Source organism: Zingiber officinale, chromosome 6A, assembly GCF_018446385.1.
Source record: "Zingiber officinale cultivar Zhangliang chromosome 6A, Zo_v1.1, whole genome shotgun sequence".
NCBI lineage: Eukaryota > Viridiplantae > Streptophyta > Magnoliopsida > Zingiberales > Zingiberaceae > Zingiber > Zingiber officinale.
Window position 1 is genome coordinate 132691145 of NC_055997.1, and position 25428 is coordinate 132716572.

General features: G+C 34.3%; 1 protein-coding gene, 1 long non-coding RNA gene and 3 other non-coding genes across 6 annotated transcripts; all 5 read left to right on the top strand.

Annotated features, from left to right (window-relative positions):
• The first annotated feature begins 2169 nt into the window (after positions 1-2169).
• Positions 2170-22003, top strand: LOC121998186 (DNA topoisomerase 1-like). Of its 2 annotated transcripts, none has more exons than XM_042552976.1 (22): positions 2170-2313; positions 2410-2510; positions 2912-4113; positions 4836-5490; positions 7802-7888; positions 8509-8555; positions 9957-10066; positions 10471-10571; positions 10754-10846; positions 12148-12231; positions 12594-12677; positions 12812-12880; positions 13806-13865; positions 16319-16390; positions 17150-17257; positions 17375-17445; positions 17628-17711; positions 19166-19283; positions 19407-19496; positions 20296-20364; positions 20461-20556; positions 21494-22003. In XM_042552976.1, exons 2-22 carry the CDS (start codon positions 2439-2441, stop codon positions 21617-21619), a joined length of 3498 nt encoding a protein of 1165 aa, XP_042408910.1. In that variant the 5' UTR covers positions 2170-2313; positions 2410-2438; the 3' UTR covers positions 21620-22003. The 2 variants fall into 2 exon arrangements, with proteins under 2 accessions (XP_042408910.1, XP_042408911.1); XM_042552977.1 differs by having other exon boundaries at positions 2174-2295.
• A 659-nt stretch (positions 22004-22662) lies between these two features.
• Positions 22663-25298, top strand: LOC121998188. The gene is made up of 2 exons (XR_006116445.1): positions 22663-23489; positions 25002-25298. It is a non-coding gene; the product is annotated as an uncharacterized LOC121998188 (long non-coding RNA).
• LOC121998983 lies at positions 23367-23444 on the top strand. Its single transcript, XR_006116757.1, has one exon. It is a non-coding gene; the product is annotated as a small nucleolar RNA R160 (small nucleolar RNA).
• Positions 24166-24245, top strand: LOC121998985. The gene has a single exon (XR_006116758.1). It is a non-coding gene; the product is annotated as a small nucleolar RNA R160 (small nucleolar RNA).
• On the top strand, positions 24582-24659 carry LOC121998982. Its single transcript, XR_006116756.1, has one exon. It is a non-coding gene; the product is annotated as a small nucleolar RNA R160 (small nucleolar RNA).
• Positions 25299-25428: the final 130 nt, after the last annotated feature.

A 25428-nucleotide genomic window follows, 5' to 3' on the forward strand; every position in this document is an offset into this window, starting at 1 on the left:
CTTGGCCGAACGGAATAGCCACTCGGCCGGAGTTCCGCTGTCCACGTGTATCCATTGTCGAGCCGAGTAGAATAGCCGCTCGGCCGAAAGTCTACTGTGTCCGCATGCTTCATTGCTGGGTCGAGCGGAATGGTCGCTCGGACGGAAGTCCTCTGTTTGTATGCTCAGCTGATGTCGAATCGAATACTAGGTCAAGCGGGGTAACTGCTTGGCCGAAGTCGGGCTCTTGTCGATGTCATACTTTGTTGTCTAGCCGAGCGAGGTAGCGGCTCGGTTGAAGTCGAGTTCCTGATGTCATGCCTTGCTATCTCGTTGAGCAAGGTAGTCGCTCGGTTCAGCTTTTGCGTGTCATTTCCCTTGAGCATCGGTTTGATTGTTTCTCGTATCGGAGAAGGTGGGTTGGAGCCTAATCCCCGATCGGATCGGAGCATGAATCGTCTAGCCGACCGATGTCATCCACTCGTTTACCGTCTTTATTTTGACCTTTTTGACTTTCATCGTGACAGTGAAGTGGGACCTTTCATCAGCAGCATCAATAATAATAATAATAATAATAATAATAATAATAATAATAATAATTATTATTATTATTTAATACATTAGGGTCTATTTTTTTTAATGCAAAAGACGACTGTGGTCAGTGGATGATTTGTTTATTTGTATCTTACCGTGGGGTCACATTTTACTCCAAATATTGCTACTATTGTTTGATAATTTATGTGTTTAAAATGTACTCAATTAATTGAATAATTCTAAAATTGGACTATCTTCTTCTAACTAACCTTAATGCAAGCCGTCTTCATTTAATTATATAATTTCTATATTTTTTTAATTATCACACATAAAATACTGAGCATTTGGAATTCTATTGATTATGTAAAAAATGTAAACAAATTGAAAAATAAAATATATACATAAATGTCACAAAAAGTTAGCATAAGTTTATAAGAACTATTATAAATAGTAGCGATTGTGCAGACATATTAGGTGAGCTAGGCCCTATTATGTAGGTCTTTTATTTTATTTTGTTGTGAGATAAGATTTAAATATTTTTATAATTTTATACACATCTAGGGGTACTTACAAAAATTAAGATGAGTTAATTACCCAATCAAACTATACTTGGCTTCGCCTCTAGTTGCGTATATAATATAATACATGAACACATGTAAATAACAACCCCTTCTTCATAAAAAATCAATTTAATTCTTTATATCATATATTAAATTGATAAAAACAAATGCTACAATTAATCTTAACCAAAAGACTACCCATAAATTGGATAAGGGTGCGCTAGACCTATGCAATAATACAATGCTAGGATGATGCACAACAGCAAACTACTATAATGAACTCCCCATTATAAAAAATTAATTTAATATCATACTTGAGCTTAACTAAAAAATTGAGAAAAGTATAGTTTCTAATATCGTCAACTCAAGGTATTTAATATATCGTAGATGAGTCTTGAACTTTAAATCTCTTATTAATGTGTTTATGAAAATTATTAATAAATTTTAAAATCATTTTTTGTGTGAAAAATAAAAGGACATTAAAATAATTTTATTTTAGGTTTCATCAAAATTAGTTAGTATTCTTAATAAAATATTATTAAGATAGTAGGATATGAAATTCCATAAAAATAAATTTGGGTAAAAAATAAAATAATATTTTTTATTTTATTTTCATCCTTAAACGTCCTTATTTCAATATTGTTATAGTGTGTTTTACTAAAATTTTCAAATTTAATTAAAATTATAACTAATGAAACAATACCATATTGAAATACTTATTTATAACTTGATAAAAAATATTTTAACTTAATTAAAAATCAATTTAACTTAGTTAAAATGCTCTGTAATTTTGGTAAAAAATGATATAATATATATAAGAATGCCAAAATTATTATAAATATTTTTTTTATAAAATTGCTGCGCGTCATAATAATTTTGGATAAAATTATTAGAAAACAAATATATTTAAATAGGAGCCACTGTTGGGTCAAACCCGATCCAGTTCGCCTTTCCGACTGGGCCGCCATCAATCTGGCAGCAAAGTGGGCTAAACGGCCCGTCTCGCCATATAAATTTTGACCATCCCATGAATCGGGTCAGAAGCCGATTTAAGATGTCCGGCCAGTATCCGGTCCAACCGGTATATAAGACGAAGCCCGAAAAGCGAAACCCCAAAACCCTTCTACTCCTGCCTCCGGTGCTTTATCTCCTGTGATAACTCCTCTGGCTGCTATGCCGCGCGCTTGATGCCCTCCCTGTTTCCAACTACTGCAACCTCCAAGTTCCGACATCCACTGCAGTAACACCGCCTACGGTTTCTTGTTCTGCCTCTCAGATTTGAGCTGGGAGTTTTTATACTTTTTTTTGTTTTTTCTTCGTTTGTTTTGCTTCAAAGGGTTTGGACATCGAAACGTGTCGGCTCGAATGGCGCTCCAGATGCGTAGGCTCTTCCTCACTAGCTCATTGCCTAATCACTCTCGGCTTACCTCAACCATGGTAATTCTGCTGGCTAGTATATTTTGGTTATGTGAAAAAAAAAAGATTTTTCAGAAAAAGAACGTTTTTTTTCAGTGTCTTAGTGTTGATGATCGGAAATTGTCAACGTCTTTCAAAATGTTTAAAAGTTAAAATATTTGATGACTGTTAGAAAGTAACTTACCGCGCGTCACATAAAAAGAACTACTTCCTCTTTCTTTCTCCATACCTGTCTGTTGTCTTTCTCATGTGGTCAGTTATCATTTTGTCAATGTGCATTTACGTCACTTGCCAAATTATTTGCCAGGGAGCACACATACATTTGGTTTGCTCTATTGCCACTCAACGGGTTGGAATACCTGGTCACCCTTTCAATGCTAATTAATGTTATTTTTGTGTTTTTTTTGGTTCTGGTTTATCAGCTTCAGTACAAGTTGGGGCAGAATTTTCCGCCGATATGCCTGCAAAATTCAGTTTTCTTCAACAGTATAAATTATGGGATGCATGCCCACCGTACAAGAGTGAGATTAATGTACAGTAGCATATCAAAATACAAAGAAGCTGCTACTACTTTTAAGCTTCTTCATTCAAATAAAGAGAGCTCCATTTTTTCAAGGATCGGAAACAGTCTCTCTTGTCAAACTCGACAAGCTGACAATTGTTCTAGATTTAGATACTTTTCTGGGGAACTTCTTATTAATAGATTATTTTCATCTAATATAAAAAGGAAAATTCAGAATAAGACAAGGTCAAACAGTGTTGGCAAAACACAAGTGTCTGGAATTGAAAGTAAAGGGGATCAAGATCCTTCAGCCAAGGTGTCTCGAGGAGCAAGGAAGCAAAAAAAATCCACTGCTACCAGTGACAATGTTGATGGAAAAACACATGCTACAGTATCAAAGTCATCTAAAAAGGCACCTGTTATTACCACCAAAATCACAAGTAAAACATCCAATGTTGGTGAGAGCAAAAAGGAGTCTGTTAAAGTTGTCAAGAAAAAGACTAAACAAGCAAACACCAAAACTCCCGTCAAGGATTCTAAAGTTGTCAAGAAAAAGACTAAACAAGCAAGCACCAAAACTCCTGTCAAGGATTCTAAAGTTGTCAAGAAAAAGACTAAACAAGCAAGCACCAAAACTCCCGTCAAGGATTCTAAAGTTGTCAAGAAAAAGACTAAACAAGCAGTGACCAAAACTCCCGTCAAGGATTCTAAGGCTCCTGAGACTAAAAAACAGGACAGTAGTAAAAAGAAGCCTGGACAGTCTACAATAATGTCTGTGAATGGTTTGAATGCTGCTGGAAGAGTGCTTAGTACAGTGGGTGGATCTCATGAAACCAATTCTACTTATCAGAAATCTTCAAATAAAGCAAAGCGTCAAAAAATTTTCACACCTCTTTATCCACCTTCAGGAAAATCAGTTGTGGTTGTTGAGTCTGCCACTAAGGCAAAAGTAATCCAAAAATATCTTGGGGAGTCATACGAAGTGTTGCCTAGTTACGGCCATGTGAGAGATTTAGCTGCCAGATCCAGATCAGTAAGGCCTGATGATGATTTCAGCATGGTCTGGGAGGTACCTGCTGCTGCATGGACTCATCTTAAGAGTATTAAAGTAGCACTAAATGGGTCAGATTTCTTCTTTTTCTTCATGCATTCTTACTTTGTTTTCCTTTTTATTGTAGATATGTAGCATTTCCTCAATTCAAGCTGATTTTGATGTTTTGGAAATTACTGAAAATATTTTGTATCTAAAGTCTAAACCCATGTTGCTTTGGTAGAAAGCTCCAATTATACATCGTCTCAATTAACACATAATCCCCAAAGATTTATTAACTACAATTGCTGCTAAATAGTAAATGTTGAAAATAGGGTGTCAAATGGAAGTATAAGATTGTCTATTCAATTGAAAGAAGACAATTCATATTAGGCTGCTAATTTGTGAATTACATGGTTCTGTTTTTGACCATATATTATCTGTTTTCACTCGTCTTAGTTCATTTTTTTCTCATATACTTGTGGTTTGTTTAGTTTCTGTCTCCCTATTTATGTTACTTCTTGATGCTATCATATCCATTTGTTGATGTAATTCTTCTAAATCTCTTCTACTATTGCAATTCACTTTAGAAGCTTAATACTCATCTACTTGCTATGTGATTAATCCGTTGCTAGTTTTATAATGTGATTAAGCTGTGGGGAAACCCTTGTAAGTGATCCAACCTTGTTCTCAAGATAAGAGATTTTATTTGTTTGTTTAGTTTCTTTTTTTTTTCACAATCATTATTCTACTTTTGCGGTAAAGTTTTCATGGCTTTAATTCTTTTTTCTCTTATGTTAATTTTGATTTTTAGAGCTGAAAACCTGATACTTGCATCTGATCCTGATCGTGAAGGAGAGGCAATTGCTTGGCATATAAATGAGATGTTACAGCAGCAAGATGCCTTGAATGAAGATATCACTGTCGCAAGGGTTGTTTTCCATGAAATAACAGAATCTGCTATCAAGAAATCATTACAGACCCCAAGAGAGATTGACATGAATTTGGTCAATGCATATCTTGCACGAAGAGCTCTGGATTATTTGATTGGTTTTAACATATCACCCTTGCTATGGAGAAAGCTACCTGGTTGCCAGTCAGCTGGACGAGTCCAGTCTGCTGCTTTAGCTCTGATATGTGATAGGGAAACAGAAATAGATCAATTTAATAAACAGGAATATTGGACAATTGATGGTGAATTTCGAGATGCAGAGTCAGATTCTGCAAATAGGAATACATCTTTCCTTGCGCATCTAACCCATTTAAAATCCAAAAAGTTGGATAAACTTTCTATAGGTTCTCACGAAGAGGCAGAGGGTATTGAAAAACAAGTTTCGCTCTCCAAGTTCAAAGTCAAAAATATAAAAACAGGCAAAGCTCAGAGGAACCCTCCAATGCCTTATATAACATCTACTCTACAACAGGATGCAGCAAACAAGTTAAACTTTCCCGCTGCATATACAATGAAGGTTGGTTAGAGATCTATGTCAGAATGATTTCTTGTTGTTAGTATGTTGGTCATTTCTGTTTAGTATCAATTTATAATATATTTTCCTGCATAAGTTAGCTTTTGAAATGACCTTTTTATTGAATGTCAATTACATTTTCATCCTTCTTTTCTTCTTTTCTTTGTTTGTTATGAAGTTCTCTTCCTTTTGTTATGGGTTATCATTTTTACTACTAGACTTGTTTTGCTGTCTACATATTGCATTGATTAGATGAGGCAAAACAAATGGATGTAGATATACACCAAAAATTTTAGATAATATGTTGATTTAGTGAAGACATTGACTTTTCTAGGTGTGTTCCTAAAATATGGTACCGGAGAGTGTATGTGGTCCTTCAACCTTGCATCTCTTTCCTATTCATCTAGGAATCTGAGTAATTTAAAATGTAAGGAACCATATAAGATGCTAAATAGATATGAAACTATTTCACATAATCAATTACCTCTAACAAACCCGATGGATATGCAAAAAAAACTTATGTGAAAGGCATTAAAATTTACTGAAGAAAGCCTATGTTGCATGGATACGGGTACGAGTATCGTATCGAACACGTTACGGATACGGTTATATGGTAAATTTTAAAAAATATAAGACACGATACTGCTAGGATACAATGATTATTAAAAAAAATTATATATATATATATATATATATATAGTATTAAAAATTAAAAATCCTAGGATAGAAAATCATATTACATCAATCTTAATATCCATTACAAACAACAAGTAAACATAACAAAATATAAAATACCAAATCTATCTTAAACAAGTAAAAAAAATCAAACATCTATATCGGTCTCATCACCAACACCGCCTTCGTCAGTAAATAAGACTGATTCAGGTTCATCAAGAGACAATTAGCAATTTCAAGGATAGCAGCACCCTCCATGTCCATGGTATCAAATCCATTTGCTCCAACATCCCACATCTTACTTTCTCCTTCACTATAATGTGGACTTCTACTAGATAAAAGATGAAGATTATAGTGAACATATACCAAAACTTTCACTCTTTGTGGTATTATCTTGTTCCTCTTCAATGAGTGTATGAAACTGTACGTGCTTTCCCAACATCCTATTGTACAATATTTTTCTTTTGGCATAACAAATTAAAGAAGTGTTATACTGTTATTCCATTGCAAAATAGGCTGCACATTTTAATTTTTCTGCTAACAACAACAATTAAGAAGAAAAAACAGATTTTGGAAGGCAGCGATTTCAGAAATTCTGAGCAACGATATCAAAAGAAAAAACAAAACAGTAAACTTGCCAGAAACGGGAGAGTGGAGCGCAGCGGTGGGAAAGAGATCTGGCGGCACAAAGGGAAGCAACAGCAAGCAGCAGGTCCGGTGGCGCAAACAACAGCAGCAAACAGCAAGTTCGCCGGAGGAGGGAGGCAGGCCGACATCCAGGGGCGACGACAGTTCATCCTTTGTCGACGGCAGAAACAAATAGGGGCTGCCCTTTTGTTTGTTCTGCGGCAGGAGAAGGTGTTTGTTCGGTAGAAGAAGGAGAAGGGGAAAGAACTGGGAGAAGAAAGAGAGGATTTAGGGTTTTTAGGCCAAATTTGTTTTTATTTATTAATCAGTTTAAGAAATTTAGTATTTTTCAATTTAACCCTTGAAATTTTTATTTTTTGCAATTGAGCCCAAAAGTATCCAAAAACGTGTCTCATCAGTGTCCTAGCCGTGTCCTTGCCGTATCCGACTGGTCAATCTTTTAAAAAGTCGATAACACGATTTTTGCCTTATCCGACACGCATATTTGCGTGTCGTGTCCGTGTCCGACACTTCAAAAAAAAAAAGTTAGGAGTGTCCGTGCTACATAACAGCAAACAAATAGCAAAATGTGGTGTGGTTGTAGGTAAGTATTCATGTTGTTTCATTTCATCTTCTGTGAACATTATAATTTGTTTAAGGTGAGCCTTAACTTCCAAAGAACACAATCAATGATCATTACCATTGATCAGTATCCAACATTTGCATGTCATTTGCCGCTTCATTTCTTTCCATCATTTTCATCTTTCTTTTTTTTCGTCTCAATTAGATCAAAAACTTACAACACTGATAACCTGTTTCACATTTCACCTTTGCTGCTTCTTCTGCGATGATAGGTGTAGAGTATGTAATTTCTTGGACAAAATTCTTTGCATAGTGTATATATGATTGCACATAAAATACACTAAAATCTCAACAACTCCAATTGTCCCTCTCCCCTCCCTTCAATTGTCATATTTTCCTAATTACCTGTTTTGTTTGCCTTTATTTGCAGTTGGCTCAGAAACTGTATGAGGGAATCAAGCTTTCAGATGACGAAGCAACCGGATTGATTACATATATGCGAACTGATGGATTGAATGTTGGTATTTTTTTCCATTTGTATTGGACTTGTTCATTTTCTGACAGAGAGATTTATAAATCACCAAGATCCAAGTCACATTTCGTTAACTTCTCATATCTGATTATAGTAAGCTGAATTAGGCAATCAAGTGTAAAATAAACTAGCATTAGAACCAAGACTAAAGCCAGTGATTATACAATTCAGTTAAAATAATCACATAAATCCATGTTAAGTATATATTCTCCTTGTTGATAAGATTGTAGAAGGCATATGCTATTGGTGAATGGATATAGTTGTTGCATTAGTTGCATGTCATGCTTTCATTCAAGTGATCAATGAACATTCAACTAATTGTGAATTCCAAACCAGCTAGACATCCTTTCTGGTTGATTTGTTACTGTTTGAATATCACCATTTTTTTGAAAGGCATTTATATGTATTTCTTTAACAGTCAAATCTCTGGAAGATATTTTACTTTTCATTTTTCGAATTGCCCACCCTCTTTATTTTGCTTTCCTACTAACGTTATTGATAAAGCCTATCTGGCATCAAATGTCATGTTTTTGAAAGAAATATCTGACTCAATATCACAGAATGGTTGTTGACTGTTGAATAATTTTTTGCCTTTTTGTCCCAAGGTTTCTAATGAAGCTGCCGAGGATATTCTCTCCTTGGTCAAAGAAAGGTGAACCTACATAAACTATTAATTGACCTTCAATTGGTCTTTAAGTATTTATTATCTGTTTTAAGCATGCCGTGCCACATTTTGGGATTTTCAAAAGTTGTGCTAGGACACTTGTGGTTTAGAAATCTGACATTAATCAAAGATATGTGATAGAGTTTGTTCCGTGTTCACATTCTTTATTCTATTTTGATTGATATGAACGACAAGGTTATCCAGTATGCCAGTATTTGATAGGTGAGAATTCATCATAGAGGCATTGATACCCTTTCTATTATCTCATTGTATTCTCACCTTGTTTCATCTGAATAAAAAAGGATAGAATGAAATGTAATCAACACACATGGTTGTTAAGCACTCAACAAACTCTGAAAGGAATGTGTATATGTAACAGAAGCATATTTGATGTTGGTGGGATATATGACTATTCTGCATTAGCTTATACAATAGACAACACTATATTTAGCGTATGTTTAATGATATAATTTAGCATAAGTAATTTATTTTGACCTCAAGCTATAAAGTATGAAGATAAATGCCATCTTTAGCTTATTTGAAGGAATTGTAAGCAACAGTAGATGGAACTTGCTAAATATTCCTCCAGTTGCTTCTCCAAACTGGTTGCACCAAGTATTCAAACTTGGACACATATGGTTATACTACTCAAATTCTGTCATGCTAACTGAGTGACATTTTGTTGTTTTCTTGAATTTTCTTTGACACAAATTTTTAGTCATTGTTATCCATTATAATCCTTTCATTGTGAAAATCAGTTCAAAATTACTGTAACCTTAGAGACTAGAAGTACATTGTTTGTTAGACAATTGAACCTTTAAAATTCTTTAATGTTAATAATATGAGAACTAATTTTCTTCAGATGTTATTTTTCTAGTGTGTTAATAATCCATCTATATTCAATAAGTGAGCTTTGATCTAGAAAGAACCAGGTATTTCTCTTGGTAAGGCCTACAGCTCAGAAATCCATGTTCCATATAGCTTCTCTCAGATAAATCTTCTAGTTTTCACTAGATTCCAAGGATGTTAATAATCCATCTATATTCAATAAGTGAGCTTTGATCTAGAAAGAACCAGGTATTTCTCTTGGTAAGGCCTACAGCTCAGAAATCCATGTTCCATATAGCTTCTCTCAGATAAATCTTCTAGTTTTCACTAGATTCCAAGGATCATGTCTTCTGAACCAAAAGTGATGTTATGTGCGGAGAGATTAGTCATTCAAACACTATGATAGTGATCCAAAATCTATGATAGTAACATAATTTTGTCTTCTTTTTTGTTATAATGCATAACTTTTGTAAGTGATTATTGTTCAATATCTTCACATTTGTTTTTACAAGATTTTTTCTCCACAATGTATCATTGAATGCTTATATCTCTGAAATACAGGTACGGCATAGAATATGCTTCAAAAAGCATACGCAAGTACTTCCGAAAGGTTAAGAATGCCCAAGAAGCCCATGAAGCTATTAGGCCTACCAGCATTCGGAGGTTACCATGTAATGATAATCAATTTTTGATCTAATTTGATTGCTGTATTTTACCTTATCTCTAGTTTACTGGAAATATTTCCATGTACATCCTAAGATCTATTCTACCCTTGATGATATTTTGTATTGCAGTTCATTTAATTTGAAAATATCTAGGATTTTTTTAATTGACCTGTACCAAAATAAAGTAGCAATTTGTGAAGGCATTCATTCTGATTAGAATAAGAGAAAGTTCATACATGCTTATGCACACGATTAGAAGACTGAGTTGTTTAATTTTGTATGCTGTTAAAGTAGGAATTTGTTATGGCACCTTGATGTCTTAATATGGATTTAGTCTCAGTTATCTCTTCCTTTGTGCTTTTTTTCTTTTATCAGTGCTTATGCTATGTTTTATATTTTATTTATGCCAGCATCTTTAGTTGGGATCCTTGATGATGATTCTCTAAAGTTATATACTCTTATCTGGAGTCAGTCAATGGCATGCCAAATGGAAGCTGCCAGTATCGAAACGGTGAAGCTTTTTTTCTCTGCTAACGCAATTATTCAATATCCATGCACATCTATGTTTGCATGTGTGTGGTGTTTGCCACCCTAATTCTTACTTTTCACTATACTGGGCTTAATTGTTTTTAATTTCTATGATGTGCATTTACTTTCTTTTCCTTTACTTTGTCATTCGTTTGCCTGTTGTAGATTCAAGTTGATATTGCTAACACTGAAGGAGGCATGTTACTTCGGTCAACTGCTTCACAAGTTGCATTCCTTGGATACCAAGCTGTATATGAGGTTTGTTCTGTATATTATATTTAGAGTCTTTCCTAACTCAGTAGGAATTTATTTTATTTTCGACATGGTTTCTTTTGTATTTTCATTTCAGCATGATGTGGAGTTTTCTAGGCCTTCCTTATTGCAAGTTTAGTTGAGACTGATGTTTGAAATCGCATTTTGTGTTAGACTTCGGTCTTTGGCTGGGAATTGATCATGGAAGCTTCCCTTTGCAGAACGCAAATGCAATCTTGTAACCTCTGAGGAAGCTTTCACTAACTCAGTGGAAAACTTAATTGACCTCGCAAAAGCTTTGCTGTAGCTTCTTAATCTCGTGGAAGCTTTGCCAATCCTGTAAAAGCTTCATTGACCCCTTAGAAGAAGCTTCACCGACCTTGCAGAAGCCTCATTGTAGCTTCATTGACCTTGCAGAAGCATTATTGACCTCATGGAAGCTTTTTTGAAGCTTCACCAACCTTGTGGAAACTTCGTTGACCTCTGAGGACGACTCCAACTACATTAGCGAGATGTTCTACTCTTGAAACACCTAGCGAACTTGCAGAGCAGAAACACTTAGTGATCTTGTGACCTCCTGAAACACCTTTTGACCTCTGCGATAGCTTCACCGACCTTATGGAAGCTTCGTTGATCTTCAAGCAAGACTCTGGCTGTGTTCCAGTTGTCTCAGGTTGTTTTGTGCTCTAGTTAGCCAGCAGAACGAGAAAGTTTACTCATGCCGACTGAGACTGCCACATGTGCATATCTTGTTGTGCATAGGTTGCCTCTGAAGAGACCATGTGTATAGTTGTGTTCTCGTTACATAAGCTGGATGAATCCGAACTGTTCATGCTTTGGAACATGATTCATGCTACCATCAAGACATCACATAGGACAAGCAAGTTCTCTGGTGAATGGTATCATGAACTTGCCAATGTACCTTGATTAATTCAATTCTTTCTGATTAAGTTCAAGGGTAGTTAGTCTTGGTATTTTGGGGAGGTGGCCAATGCCATTCTCAAGTAGCCGAGTATCCTCTAACCGTTAGCACTAGGTAAAAAGCAGGCCAAAGTCTGTAGCACTGTCAGCATGGTTACTTATGACACTTCCGTACTTTTCTGGTTTGTCTAAAAATAAATTTTGTTTTAAGTAGTCAGCTGAAAATTCTGAATTAAGTTATTCAAAGTACATCCTTAGGAGATTAGTAGCACATCAAACACATTTCAAGTGATGTTTCATATGTAAATTGCATGATTGATCTCCTTTTTTAGTTTTTTTGCCTTTTTGTCTTTTGTTAGAGAATTTCAAAAATTTGTGTATACCAGGACAAAGAGGTGCAGCTTCCTGAAAAATATGAGAAAGAAGAGGATGCTAATGTTGCAGCTTTTCATGCTCTTCATAAATTGAAGGTATATCCATAATTCCTTACTGCGTCTTTTAGGTCTAGTGATCTCTCATCTCTGCATTAATGACAGACAATATAAAAGCAAGAACAAGGCATGTATCTCAACTATTTGAAATCAGTTTTTAGATCTTCCCCACCAATGAATATTTGGTTAATATCCATGCTCATATGGTTTTTGACATCAACTGCTGAGAATGATGACAAATTCTGTCTGATAGTGACGCTATTCGATTATGAATGATGTATGCTTGTTAACACTTTAATAATGTTGCTTAGTAAATGCTTCTCTTCTAGGTTCTTCTTTGCATATATCACTTTTTTTTGTCAATAGCTGAATGATATGCACTATGATTTCACTTAATGCAGGTGGATGATTTTTTAAATTTGCATAAAGTGCACTCTCATCAGCATCACACAAAACCACCACCACGCTATTCTGAAGGATCATTGGTTAGTATGGTCTACTACAAGATTGGGTTAATATTAGTTATCTTTTCCTATTATTTCTTTCTCAGTAATTTGCAAAGTTGGATTTTCAGTTTATCTAATGTTGCCAACTTTCCATTGTATATACTCTTATGAAGGTGAAAAAACTAGAAGAACTTGGAATTGGAAGACCATCAACTTACGCATCTACAATGAAAGTGTTGAAGGTATGATTTAAAGTGCATTGAAAGTACGATTTAAAGTGCATACTATTGATGATTTCTTGGACATCTATATCTCATGTTTCCCAATTGAACTAGTGATATTTTCTATCAAAAGAGTAAGGAATTGAAAGAAGCTAAATTCTGGAGTTTAGCAAAGAAAAAAATTACAATTCCTTTGTGTAATATAAAATTTTAGTGGAAATACGAGGAAATGTTCAATAATATCCTTTTAAATTACTTATTTGGTGACATTTGTGAGACTATTGATAAGGCAAGAGTGTTACTCTCCGAGTCATTGTGTCTGATGTTATTAGTTTCTGGTCATGATTGTGTTGTCTCTCTGGATTTCAAGAAATATGTCACTGTCTTTAACTAATTAATCATTGAGATGCATTTTGTTTGCTTTATTGGTTTTAATAATGGTCATGATTATTGAGGTAGGAAGTTTACTGGTTTCGGATATTGTTCAATTAACTATTTATTGGCCAATATATCAAGCAAGGTTGGTTAAATACCCTCAGTGATTTTGTCATTATGCATTGCTAGGAAGCATGCTGATATATAGTCACTAAGATTCTCTTTTTCACTCTATTTATTCTCATTTATGTTTTGCATAGAGTATGATTGTGTTATCATGGAAACATCATGTTCTAACTCACGTTAAGGCACTTGTTTAACTACAGATGGTTTTAGCAATTTTATTTTGTTGGGTCTGTCTCGGCGGTCAAGTGTTTATTTTCAATCTAGCATCTTGTGGATTGACATTTGAGATGATTGTAGCTACTCTGATTTGTAATACTAGGGAGCAACTAGAAGTTTCCATGGGTAATTGCTTCTGAGGTTTTATGTATCTATTAATTATTAACATGCCGTTCTCCTTCTGTATATATTTTTCCATGTCTTGATCAGCTATTGCCTTTTTGTTCAGGATAGAAACTATATATCAATGCAAAATCGAGCTCTTCTCCCTGAATTTCGTGGGCGCATGGTATGAGATCTGCACAGTAGTTAGTGCATGGTTAATTATTGTAAATTTTAGGAAGGCAAATTTTGATTGAGATCATTGCTATCTTAGTTTTTTATCCATTTCATCTGTACTGAATTCTGTTGATGGTCATCCTGATGCTATATAGTGAGGGACTTTGAGCTCTTTAACATCTGTTTGACTCCATGAGTAGACTGCCAAAATTTCTTAACCGAAAGGAATTAATTGCATTGTACAATGTTCAAATGCTACCTAATTCCTAAGAGCCTGAATCAGCCTCAAAGTTCCTTGCTGATCTGTGTCAGGTGGCATGTGATGCATGGTTTAAAGTGCCATGCCGAGACGGTCGAAACAGACAAAACATCTCGTCCGTTCGGCGACCGGCATCGGCATGACCCCAGCACCAGACCCGCGACAGGTGCGACGTGTTGTGCAACCCCGTGATCACAGCGGAGGGGTTGCTCGACCTTGCAATAGCAGCGAAGGGGTCGCATAACCCTTCCGCTGTCGTCGCCGAAGAGGCATCGTGCGACCCTGCGATCGCTGCAGAGGGTTTGCACGGCCAACGCGGTTTTGCTGAAGGAGTCACACAATCTCCGCGGCCATGGCTTGTCGCGCAATCCCGCGACAACGCCGAAGTCGTGCAGGCTCGCGAGTGGTGTCAAATTTCAGATTTTTTTTTTTAATTAAACTTATTTTAATTATTTTAATCAACTCCTAGCTATGATGGAGATAATCTAAAGAGACTTTATTACATCTTAATAAAATTATTTAATTAATTTTATATTTCATTTATTTTAATTTAAAAATTATAATAAAATTTGTATTTATCTATTTATCTATTTTCATATCTTTTCTTTTTTTTAAAGATTATTTTTTATATTGTTTATTTTTTTAAATATTTATGTTAAGTATTTTAGTTTTTAATTAATATATTTTATATTTAAAAAATATCGAAACTATATCGGCATGGCACGATATGGCACCGAAACCATATCGATCTGGTTCAGGACCAAAATCTCGGCACGGGTGGAAATTTTAAACCTTGATGTGATGTATTAATAGTATTAGCAGATATTTGATCTGAATAGAGGCCAATCAAGAAATAATTTAGAAAAAAAACATAGTAACCATGAGCAAATCAAGATGATGTTTCTTACCATAACAAGTTATACTTACCAAACTATTTCGCAAATATTTTGAACTTGGTGGATATCTTTCATATGGAGTTGATTAATACTAATTAGCTTTTCAAAACTTTTATGGACGCAATTATAGTTGTGTACTCAATCTCAGAATGATTATACGGAGTTATTAGATAACAATTTCAACAAATGGCATACCTGCCAAATTATCGGGTTAGATACATCACAATACACTAAATCACCAGCATGTTGTGCATATGTATTCCTTAATGTAGAAAAGAAAAATAAGAAAATGGAGACATGTAACTTGTCAACTCTCAACTCTAGTTGACATTTTGGGAGATATCAAATCAAGAGAATGCACACAATGACTAAGGAATTAGCATGGTTTATATTTCACTCGCCGATCGACACAACGCTGACACCAGCACACCACATAGCCTTGTGGATGCCTGCATGAGGCCTCGCGGGCGCACGAGGCTGAGTTTTGTTTTTCAATTTAATATTTTTTAGGTTTTTAACTATGCCGCTGAATGTTTTTTTTTCAATTTCTTTTTTACTATTAATTTATTTTTATGGTTTTAATGCTTCTTTCCCCTCTTAATTTTTCTCCTTCCCCATCATTTTAATTTTTTTATTCCTTTCATCTGTAAACACATGAATTTTTTATATTTTTTTTTTTATTCCTTTCCTCCTTGAATACATTGGAAAAAATTTTCTTCTTAGAATGATTAAAATAAATTAAATTCAATTTAATTTAAACTTATTTGATACTAATTATTATGTCTAGATTTTAGTTAATACTAAATTAATTTTTACTCAATCTTAATTTTTAAAATATTAATTTAACCTAATAGATATATTTATAGTAATCAAATATTATAATAATATATTTTTTATTTAAAAAAAGTACGACACAATACGATATCGAAACTGTACCGTTTCGGTCATAAATTGAAATTCCGATACAACAACAACCACCAAGCTTTATCCTACTAAGTGGGGTTGGCTATAGATTGAAACTTCGATACCGTTTGAAATTTTAAACCATGGGAATTAGTCAAAAAGAGAGCTACGTGGATGTTCAGTTCCTTTAATTGGGGAGTTTTTCATATATACAATCTCATAGGATAAGCCTCTGGTTGTTGCTTGTTAAGCATTTCTTTAGTAAAAAAAAAATCAAATATTACTAAAGCAAGTCTCTCAGCTTTGTAAGACCTTCTAGTCAGTTGTTTTACCTTTCTTCATGTTTCAATTTCTTTCAGATCCTGCTGTTGTTTGGTTGTTTGATATTCTCTTCAATAACCACAGGTGTCAGCATTTCTTTCCCATCATTTTTCAGAGGTTGCTGATTACAGTTTTACAGCTGACATGGAGAATGAGGTATCCTATTGTTTACTCTTCCAAACAACTCTCTTTAAGTTCTATGACTTCTTTGGCATTGAGTGGATAGGAAAAAGAAGATATGTTCATCTGAGACAATGTCATAAATAATAAAAAAACTGGCTCTATTACTGCTTATAATACTGATCATAGAATTTTAGTTTTACATATATGGAATAGATATGTGTGCTCTCATTTTCTCATCTTGTTCAGACCAAATCTTTACTTTCATCTTGTGTAGAGTAATTGTGGATAAAACATAAGCTTCTGGAGCAATTTGTAGCTTTTGCTGTTATGTTATTTCATTTTCACAGAAGAATGTCAAATGGTGCTATTTCATTTCCTTTCAAGAGGGTTATCATCTTTAATAGTCACTCTTGTATATTTTTGCTGATTAAAACTAATTCTTTGCCCTCTTAACTTTACTACCCAAACCTTCCATAAAATTTTGCTGTAATTATTAGTATATCTGTTGTCTATTCATTGATCTAAAGGACCATAATTGTTTTTCTTAATTTTTGTGAAAATTGTTAACTGTTTAAGGATTTGGGGAGAATTAATTATTTGGTAGAATTAGAAAATAGAAACAGTTGGAATTTTATGTCTTTTACTAGTAGAACAAACTTAAAGATGGTAGCAAGTGTTTTATTTAACAAGCTATAGTTAAAATGCATGTGCCTCAATGATATATAAACTTTTTCTCTATGAAATATTCATTGATTTCTTTGTATTTATTATGTCATTCTTCAATATTTTCAGTTAGACAATGTGTCTACTGGAACCACCGAATGGAAGGGCCTTTTGAAGGATTATTGGATACGATTTAGCAAATACTGTGACCAAGCAAGCAATTGTAATTTCCTTGAGGTAGGTGTAGGCTATCCTGTTTTGATATATAACTTTTATTGATGTTTATCATTGTAGACTTCACTATCCTGCTTTTTCTCTCTTTATTGTTAATTATTGGAGGTTTTCATTGTGCAGTTGGAAAACATGTTGGAGAAAAAATTTGACAACCTATTATTTGCTTCATTGAGTAGCAGGAAATGTCCTAGGTGCATATCTTACTGTTAAGATGATCTTACTTTGTTATTTTTAGGTCCTTTGGCTATCATCAAATTTGTTGTTCATTTCTATCTTGTAACAACTAAAGTTTGGAATACTATTTGGCTTTAACTTTTGCAGATCATCTACTTCAATTAACATATAACTAAATGCGTCCTTGTGTACTATACAGTTGTTCTGTGGGGACATTGAAGTTTAAAATCAGTAAATTCGGTGCTGGCTTTTTCATTGGGTGTGATCAACATCCAAAATGCAAGTATGTCAAGATATTTTTTCTTTTTTCCTTTATGATGCTTTGCTTTGTCAAAAGATACGGAATGTGAATGCTAAAACAGTACCTTACATCCAACTTTTATAATTTTTTTTAGATATTCAATTAGCTTCAAACATCAGAAACTTAAGATTTTTAGTTAGCTAGAGAAAAAGTGTTGGTTTCTTTTTCCATGATCCAGCTGGTAGTTTACAAGAAGTGTAGCCAGTCGAATACCTTACTGCAGGAGAAGGCCCTCAAGAACCACATCTAGAATAGAATGAAGTGAAATCTGATGCAAAAATGATTATGAAAGTATATTTTATTCACAAATTATTTTGCTTCAGCTGCAGGCTGCAGCTATTTGTTTGAGGTACAAGTGTCAGGGGAATTAGTGAGAAATTGTGCAATCATTGTAGCAAAAAAAAAAAGTGATAACTCTCACTTGGGCCCCTCCATAACTGCTCCACACGATCTAGGAGGTAAATCAAGGGCTTCACCCAGCACTGAAGCCCTTGCATGGGATTAGGTGACCAGTGATGCATTTCACACACCCTGAGAATCAACGTCATGATCTATTGTAGCAACACCACGTGCAAGTATCAACTGTGCCAGCTCGTGGGGCAGAAATTGTGCAATTATGTGGCTAAAAAAAAGCGATTCGCTCGTTCCAGCGCTCTCGCCAACCCGTCCTTAGGATAACATGGAGGAGGTAAATCACGGGTGGCTACTAGTCATTAGTACAGGTGGCCAAAGCATGGAGGAAGGCATGCTCAGACATACCGAGTTTCGACCATAAGACCTTATGTGGCAACACCCCAAGCCTTAACCACCGCCCCGCCCCGAGGGGATAGAAATTGTGCAATCATGTGATAAAAGGCGATTCGCTCGCCCCCAGCGCCCCCGCCAACCCGTCCCTAGGCCAACACGGAGGAGGTAAATCACGGGTGGCTACTAGCCATTAGTGCAAATGGCCAAGACATGGGGGAGGTTATGCTCGGTCACGCCGAGTTTCGACCCCAAGACCTCATGTGATAACACCCCATGTCTTAACCATCGCACCGCCCCGAGGGGACTAGAAATTGTGCAATCATGACTATGAGGGAGGTTGTTGTGATCTCTGTATGAGAAAAAAATAGGGGGCTCATGAATAAATAATGTGACAAAAGATGTAGATAGAAGAAAGAATAAGGCAGGTTGAGAATGCATGATGATCATTCAGAAACAAGCAACATGAAACACTCTGGCATCAAAGGACATTTGCCCATATTTTTATAAATTCTATGTTTCTAGTCACGATCAATCTAAATTCAATGTTTCTGTATTGAAAATGATGTCTGTCTTAATGAATCCATTTTCTACTATGTGCATAACTCGTGATTTCTGTAATTTTGTGCCCATGGTTTTCAAAGTAGTAAAACTATATTTTTTTAAACTTAATTTACAATTTGATGTCGCAGGTATATTGCAAGCTCACTATATAGCAATGATGACGACGACGACATTGACGAAGCTGAGAAGATAGACGTGTCTTTTATCCCAAAGGTTCTGGGATGCTCTCCTGGTTCTACTGAAAAGGTTTGTACCATTATGTTTTACCACATGATCTTTGACCTCCTTTGTTTCGTAATGTCCTTCCCCATGTATCAAAACTTAATCTGTGTTCATTGAAAAGAACTTTATTGTTTCCATTTCCAATAGATTTATTTAAAGAAGGGACCTTATGGATTTTATGTGCAATTGGGAGAAGATAGAAAAGGTTTCTCACCAAGAAGAGCTTCTCTTTCTGAGGTTTGTAACTGCATATTGGTAGAGAACTGTTATGTATGTGTTACTTAGATGTTTATCTGATCTTATTGGTTTCAAACCCCCATGTGATAATTTACTTATCCAATTTGTCCCTCTGGGAACAACCTCAAATGATGTTGATATGCCTGGATGACATATTGAGAAATACAACCATATGTCTCATTATGAATAATTATCTCTTTGATGGAGTTCTGGAAGTATCATTCTGCATCTAAATTTTGATTTCCAGCCGCAATATGGTTTCGGTACCATTTTGTGCCAGATCAACTGAACTAAATTTTAGTCCTATAACATCTTCTCTTAACTTGTTTACGTCCAGTATATGCAAGACAATTGAATAAAAATCTCAGAGCAACAAGTTAAATAATGACAAACATTTCAACTAGTGATTATACCTCATTGCTACCAAAAATGATTGTTATGCATCTGCATAAATCCTCAGTAGTTTGACATTGATATTTATATTTCTTGTCAGGGAATTCTTCACAACCTTTTTTGTCCTCTAAAAGCTCAAAATTATTCTGTTCAAGCTTGGTTTCATAATGTATTTGTTAATAATGCTACTTGTTTGGGACCTTGTTATCATGTTTTTTATTTTTCGCATATATTGTATCATGTAACAAATATGCTATTTTCACTCAAGGAAATTATATTAAGTCTATGAATTTTATTTTCTTGAACTTTTGAAACTCTTGGTTTTGGAAATTGAGACACATGGCATATCAAGTGAAAACTCAAAATTATCTATTTGAATCAAGAATTTGTTGGAATCTATCTACAGATGACCAAAGATTTTGCGTCTTTTACATTGGAAGATGCTATTGAGCTGTTCCAGTACCCAAAAACTTTGGTAAGCTTTGATTCAACCTTCATTCTCACTTATCGATTCAGATTCTCCACTTTGGACTATATCAAGCAATTGATGATGATTGTATTTGGAAAATAGGGAAAGCATCCAACGGATGAATACCCTGTTGTGTTGGCTCATTCAAAGCATGGGTTCTTAATCAAACATCGCAAAACTGTTGTCACCTTACCAAAGGTATGCCTATTTCTAACTGAACTAGTTCAAATCCCATAATTAAGCTGCTTTAGCTCTGGTTGTCACTAACTTTAGTTATTAAATTTCTTAAAACCTTCAATAATGATAAGTCATTGAAAATTGTAAGTCAGTCTGTTTTCTTGCCTTTATTTATTGAAGGGAAGAATTCATCCCTACTTGGGAGTTTACTCTCTTTTACAAAATGCCTGTTTAAACAAGCAGACAAAATACTAACATGACACGAGGCATTCCTACCATGTCATTCACTATTTGATTAGTTGAATTACTGGTGGGTATGGTTAGGTGAAAATTCAAAAGTGTATTTTGGGTGGACAGAAATAATTTTTCCGACATTAAATCTCAGTAAGTGGGAAATAGCCATCTTCCAAATGGCCAATATGCACTCCCTAAGTTTGTGTTTTAATACGTATTTGATGCAGGATGCTATTTGTATTTCTTAGGCACAGATGGTTTCTGTGTGCATGTTCATAGAGATATGGTATCCCATGCTCAATTTCTCACTTTAGAATCTGTAGAATCTGATGGCTCATTTGTTTCATTAGAATGGTTATTTATTCCCTTTGAGTTGAGTTCCCAAGGAAGAATCATTTCTATGTTTGATTACAAAAATGAAATGGAACTACTAATTACCTCATAATTCTTATTCCTTAAATCATCCTTCTTACCTACATGTATTCTTTACTCTATTCCAAAGGACATATTCATACTTTAATTCTATTTTAAAAAAAAAATGTATTCTCGCTCTATTTGATTCTCTAAGGAACACAACTTTTATTCCCTATCTATTTCATTCCGTGAGATTAACACCCAATGTAGCATGATAGATCTATTTTCAGATGCTTATCAATAAATGTTTTCTTACCTTAATATATGTGTTCACTTTCCAAATGACTGTTATCATTTGCCATGCTCACAGAGTTTCACCCCCAAGACCATTACGTTGGAAGCCAGTTTGAAGCTTTTGTTGAGCAAGAAAGCAAAGATGAGTGGTCGGCGTAAAGGTAGCAGCACTAAGAAATCCTATGGAGATGGCTCCTGGTAATGAATGGAAGCATAGAACTTTAAACTCTTGTCCAAACACACCATGCGAGCTCATGAAGACAACACAACTCGATCAACTTTGTTTGCCGAGAAGCTTTGCCATTTCATTTTCCATGGAGGCGGCGGCGCATGTAGTCTTCCAGTAGTTTGAGACCGAGTGATGCACATTAACATTTTTGAATTGTTATTGCAACTCTGGCTCTCATGAGTTCTGTTATTTAAGCTGCAATTCTTGTTGTGCAGCAAAGAGATATAGAGGAGAGTTGCTAAATAGCCATCTTCGAAAACTTATGAAACTAGTTGAGTCAGTTCCACTTGTCATATTCGTTAACATTTTTTGTTTCCGTACTGTTCAATTTAATGCAAGAGCTTGTTGTTGTTGTTTTTTTGTTTTTACTTAAAAATAAAAACAAATACTTTCGAATACTTTAGAAAGTATTTGTTTTCATTTGAGTTTATTTCCATTTTACCATGTTCGAGTGGTAGGTAAAATGGTAGGGAACGAATTGAATTTTTCAGTATAGGAGATTTAATATTGGTATATTTAATATATCATATCGATATCAAAATTTTAATTTAAATGATATGGAATTGAATTTATACACTGGACGAATTTAAACGTATTATCTTTTGTCATGGTTGACAACTAATTTGGGCTTTATTGTGAATTCAAAACGAAGTTATCCATATTAATCAAGCCCAATCTTGTCCATCTCAATCATCATCCGTCCATTCCATGTGTGCCCTAATTTATTAAATAGGTAACTTTCAAATGTCTACCAATATTTGTCTAAAATTTAAAAAAATCACACATGACTTGATTACTATTTTTTTTTAAAAAAATAAAAACTATTATCAACTATTTTAGGAGTGCAAAAATAAGTATTTTGATCATTTTGATGATAAAACAAAATTAAGGTATTTTAACATTAATCAAATTTAGCGATTTTGAAACATTCAGAAACAGTTGGGGGCTTTTTGATAATTACCGTTTCTCTATAGATATATATATGTTTACCAAGTATTCAATGGCAAAACCTCGAGTAAGCGGCGGCGCTGAGGACCAACCACCGCGAGAAGACGCCCACATCCAAACACATTGCCTCAGGAAGGCCACTTTTCAATTTCTTGTGTCCAAGATCTTAATTAGAAAATGCTTTCTTGCTTGGATGAGTGGATATTTACGATTTGTTTTTATCGGATCTGTTACTTTGTTAATCTTTTCGTCGACATTTTAGAAATCGAAGATTTATAAAGATATGGAGTATCGAATTCTGTTTGGTCTCCCGCATAATCCGATTAGTTTATTTTTCCTCTCCTTTTTAATGATTTCGAATTTGATTGTCGTATTGTGCACTATTGGCCCCTTGCTGACAGTAGTTGTCTGCAAGGAAATTGCGAGAAATTGGTCTTTAGGTGCTAAATTAATTATTTGCCAGAAGAAAATTAGTTCATGGGTGGCTTAGATTCTTCATTCCCATGTATTTTTTTCTGTCAAGATTTGGCTCAAAAAAAGTTTATGAATTCAACAAATGTAGAAAATCAATGTTTCTGTCATTGCCAAACAAGATTGATGTAAAAAATTTTAGATTCGTCTTTATTCATGTCAAATAGTTCCTTCACTATCTGACAGTTTTAGTTTTATTAGTCCTGTTACAAAATGATGTTCCTCGCCTTTATTAATGTCAAATATATGACCTTTGTCCTTCACCTTAAAATCACACTATTTTTTATTATTTTAGAGACAAAGCAAAAAGATGAGAGTTGGAGATCTGATGCTGATGTGGATAATTCTTTACCATTGTCTTCAAAGTTCTCTGATTGCTTTATCACAAATGCTAATGTACTTATTGCTTGATGATTTATTTTGGGTAAAATAAAGATTTCTGGTCTTTTTTTGGTTCCCTATGTTTTTTTATCTCTTATTTGAGAATAATGATCCCGTTGGCTGTTTACTTTTGTTATTCAATTGAATTATTCAACTTTTTTGCATGTCTCTTTACAGAAAGTACACATAAATATCATGAACATATTTGTATTAAAGGAGATTAAATTGTTTATTTTGAGTATATTCATCCTTGCTCTCATTTTGCTGCTTCCTGTCCTCATTGAGGGCAAAATCATTATGGCTTTGCCTATTATTTTCAATACTTTTTTCACTACTCTTACACACGTCTCAGTTCTCACTAAATTTTAGCCACTTGATCCTCTATCCTTTGGTTGGTACAAAAAGTAAGAAATTACAAGACATTGCTGATGACATTCTGTTTTAGTAGGAAGATACTTAATGCAAAAATGGGCTCTTGAGTTTTTATAAGAGAAGGGAGTATCAACTCTTTGATTTAGGACGCCATATATTGCATTTGATAGATGATTTAGTTTATTTTCTTCTATCAAGAGTTAGTGTCTATGCAGTAACATATGTTTTCTATCAGAGATTTAGTATGATTTTTTTTTTTTACTTTATCTTGAATCTAATTGAATATTTTTTTCCTTTTCAGAAGAGTGTTTTGAGTTTTCTGTTGGAAGTTGATTTTTTTTTTAAGAAGCTAGATGATGACAATTGTTGGTCTGAAGTAAATGTTGAAATTAAACATCACAATGACCTTCAAAGTTCTCTGATTGCTTCGTCATTAACTTGCAATGGGTTTGCCATGCAGTTTGAAACTAGGGATAAAATCTTAGAATTTATCTTAAAAATTTTAAATATTAATTCTTTTGTTAATTTTACTAGTTATTAGTAATTAGTCATTCAGGCCTTTTAAGAGAAAGTCTCTTGATGTTTTTTAAAGTGAATTTTCAGCCTTCATGTAAGCAACTTTTTGGTTGAGATTCATTAATGTTATATTTGTTCTTGAGATAGTTAGCTACCATTGGCGCTGTGTCCATATTGTATCCATCTTTTAGATGAATTTAGATTAACTTTGATGTGGCATAATTTTTGTTCATCAACATAAAAACAGAGCAAAATGATGAGATTGTTTAATCTGAAGTTGATGTGGATAGCATTTTACCATGGTCTTCAAAGTTCTCTGATTTCTCTATTAGAACATATTAAAACAATGAAATCAAATTAAACTCTTCATTTCTTGTTTCAGTGTTTTAGTTAAATTTAAAATTCTCATCTGAGGCAACCTCAAAATCAGATTGACAAAGAATTGAAATCCTGTTGGTTAGGTTATTTTGTTCAATTGACTGGTTCGATTGAATGCCTTCCACTGAGAATGGAATTGGTTTGGCTTTCTCGGAATTTCAAAACATTCTTTTACCCAGTTTAAAACGTTGATCTGAATTAGATTATGTTTGTCATCACCTTAATTTATATCAATTATTTGAGTTTAGAATTATATCTTTCATTGATCTCTCTCTATGTAATGGGACAGATCTGATGAAGCTGAAGCCCCTGCAAGTTAGTGGACAAATTCAGTTCAGTGAAATGCTTTTCACTAAAAGAATTGTATCAGTTTGCTTTCAGATTGGAAACATTATTTACTCTTGTGTTCATCATCATGAATTGTTTCAACTATTTAGTTGATCTCTATCTAGACTCTAGTGTTGTATCTTGATATTTCATCAAATGATACTCAGAGGCTTACCTACAAGTATGCTCAATGTAACTATAAGTTTCCACGAGTTGGTACAGTTGGTATGGTAATTATATGAGTGTTTGACCTTTTTCATGTTTGTGTTAGGGTAAAATGTTGTGATTTATTTGTTTGCATCTTGTTATGGTGGGGTTGGTGATTGTTTGGCATGAGCGACAATTTCGTCAATTGTTAAATAGAATTCGGGTCTAGCAATGACCATCTT

What these genes read in the sequence shown, in the direction of transcription:
- LOC121998186 (XM_042552976.1), top strand. Translation starts at nt 2,439, where the DNA reads ATGGCGCTCCAGATGCGTAGGCTCTTCCTCACTAGCTCATTGCCTAAT. An exon ending in ATTAAAGTAGCACTAAATGG is followed by an intron (nt 4,114 to 4,835) that starts GTCAGATTTCTT and finishes TTTGATTTTTAG; the next exon opens with AGCTGAAAACCTGATACTTG. An exon ending in CTGAATTTCGTGGGCGCATG is followed by an intron (nt 13,866 to 16,318) that starts GTATGAGATCTG and finishes CAATAACCACAG; the next exon opens with GTGTCAGCATTTCTTTCCCA.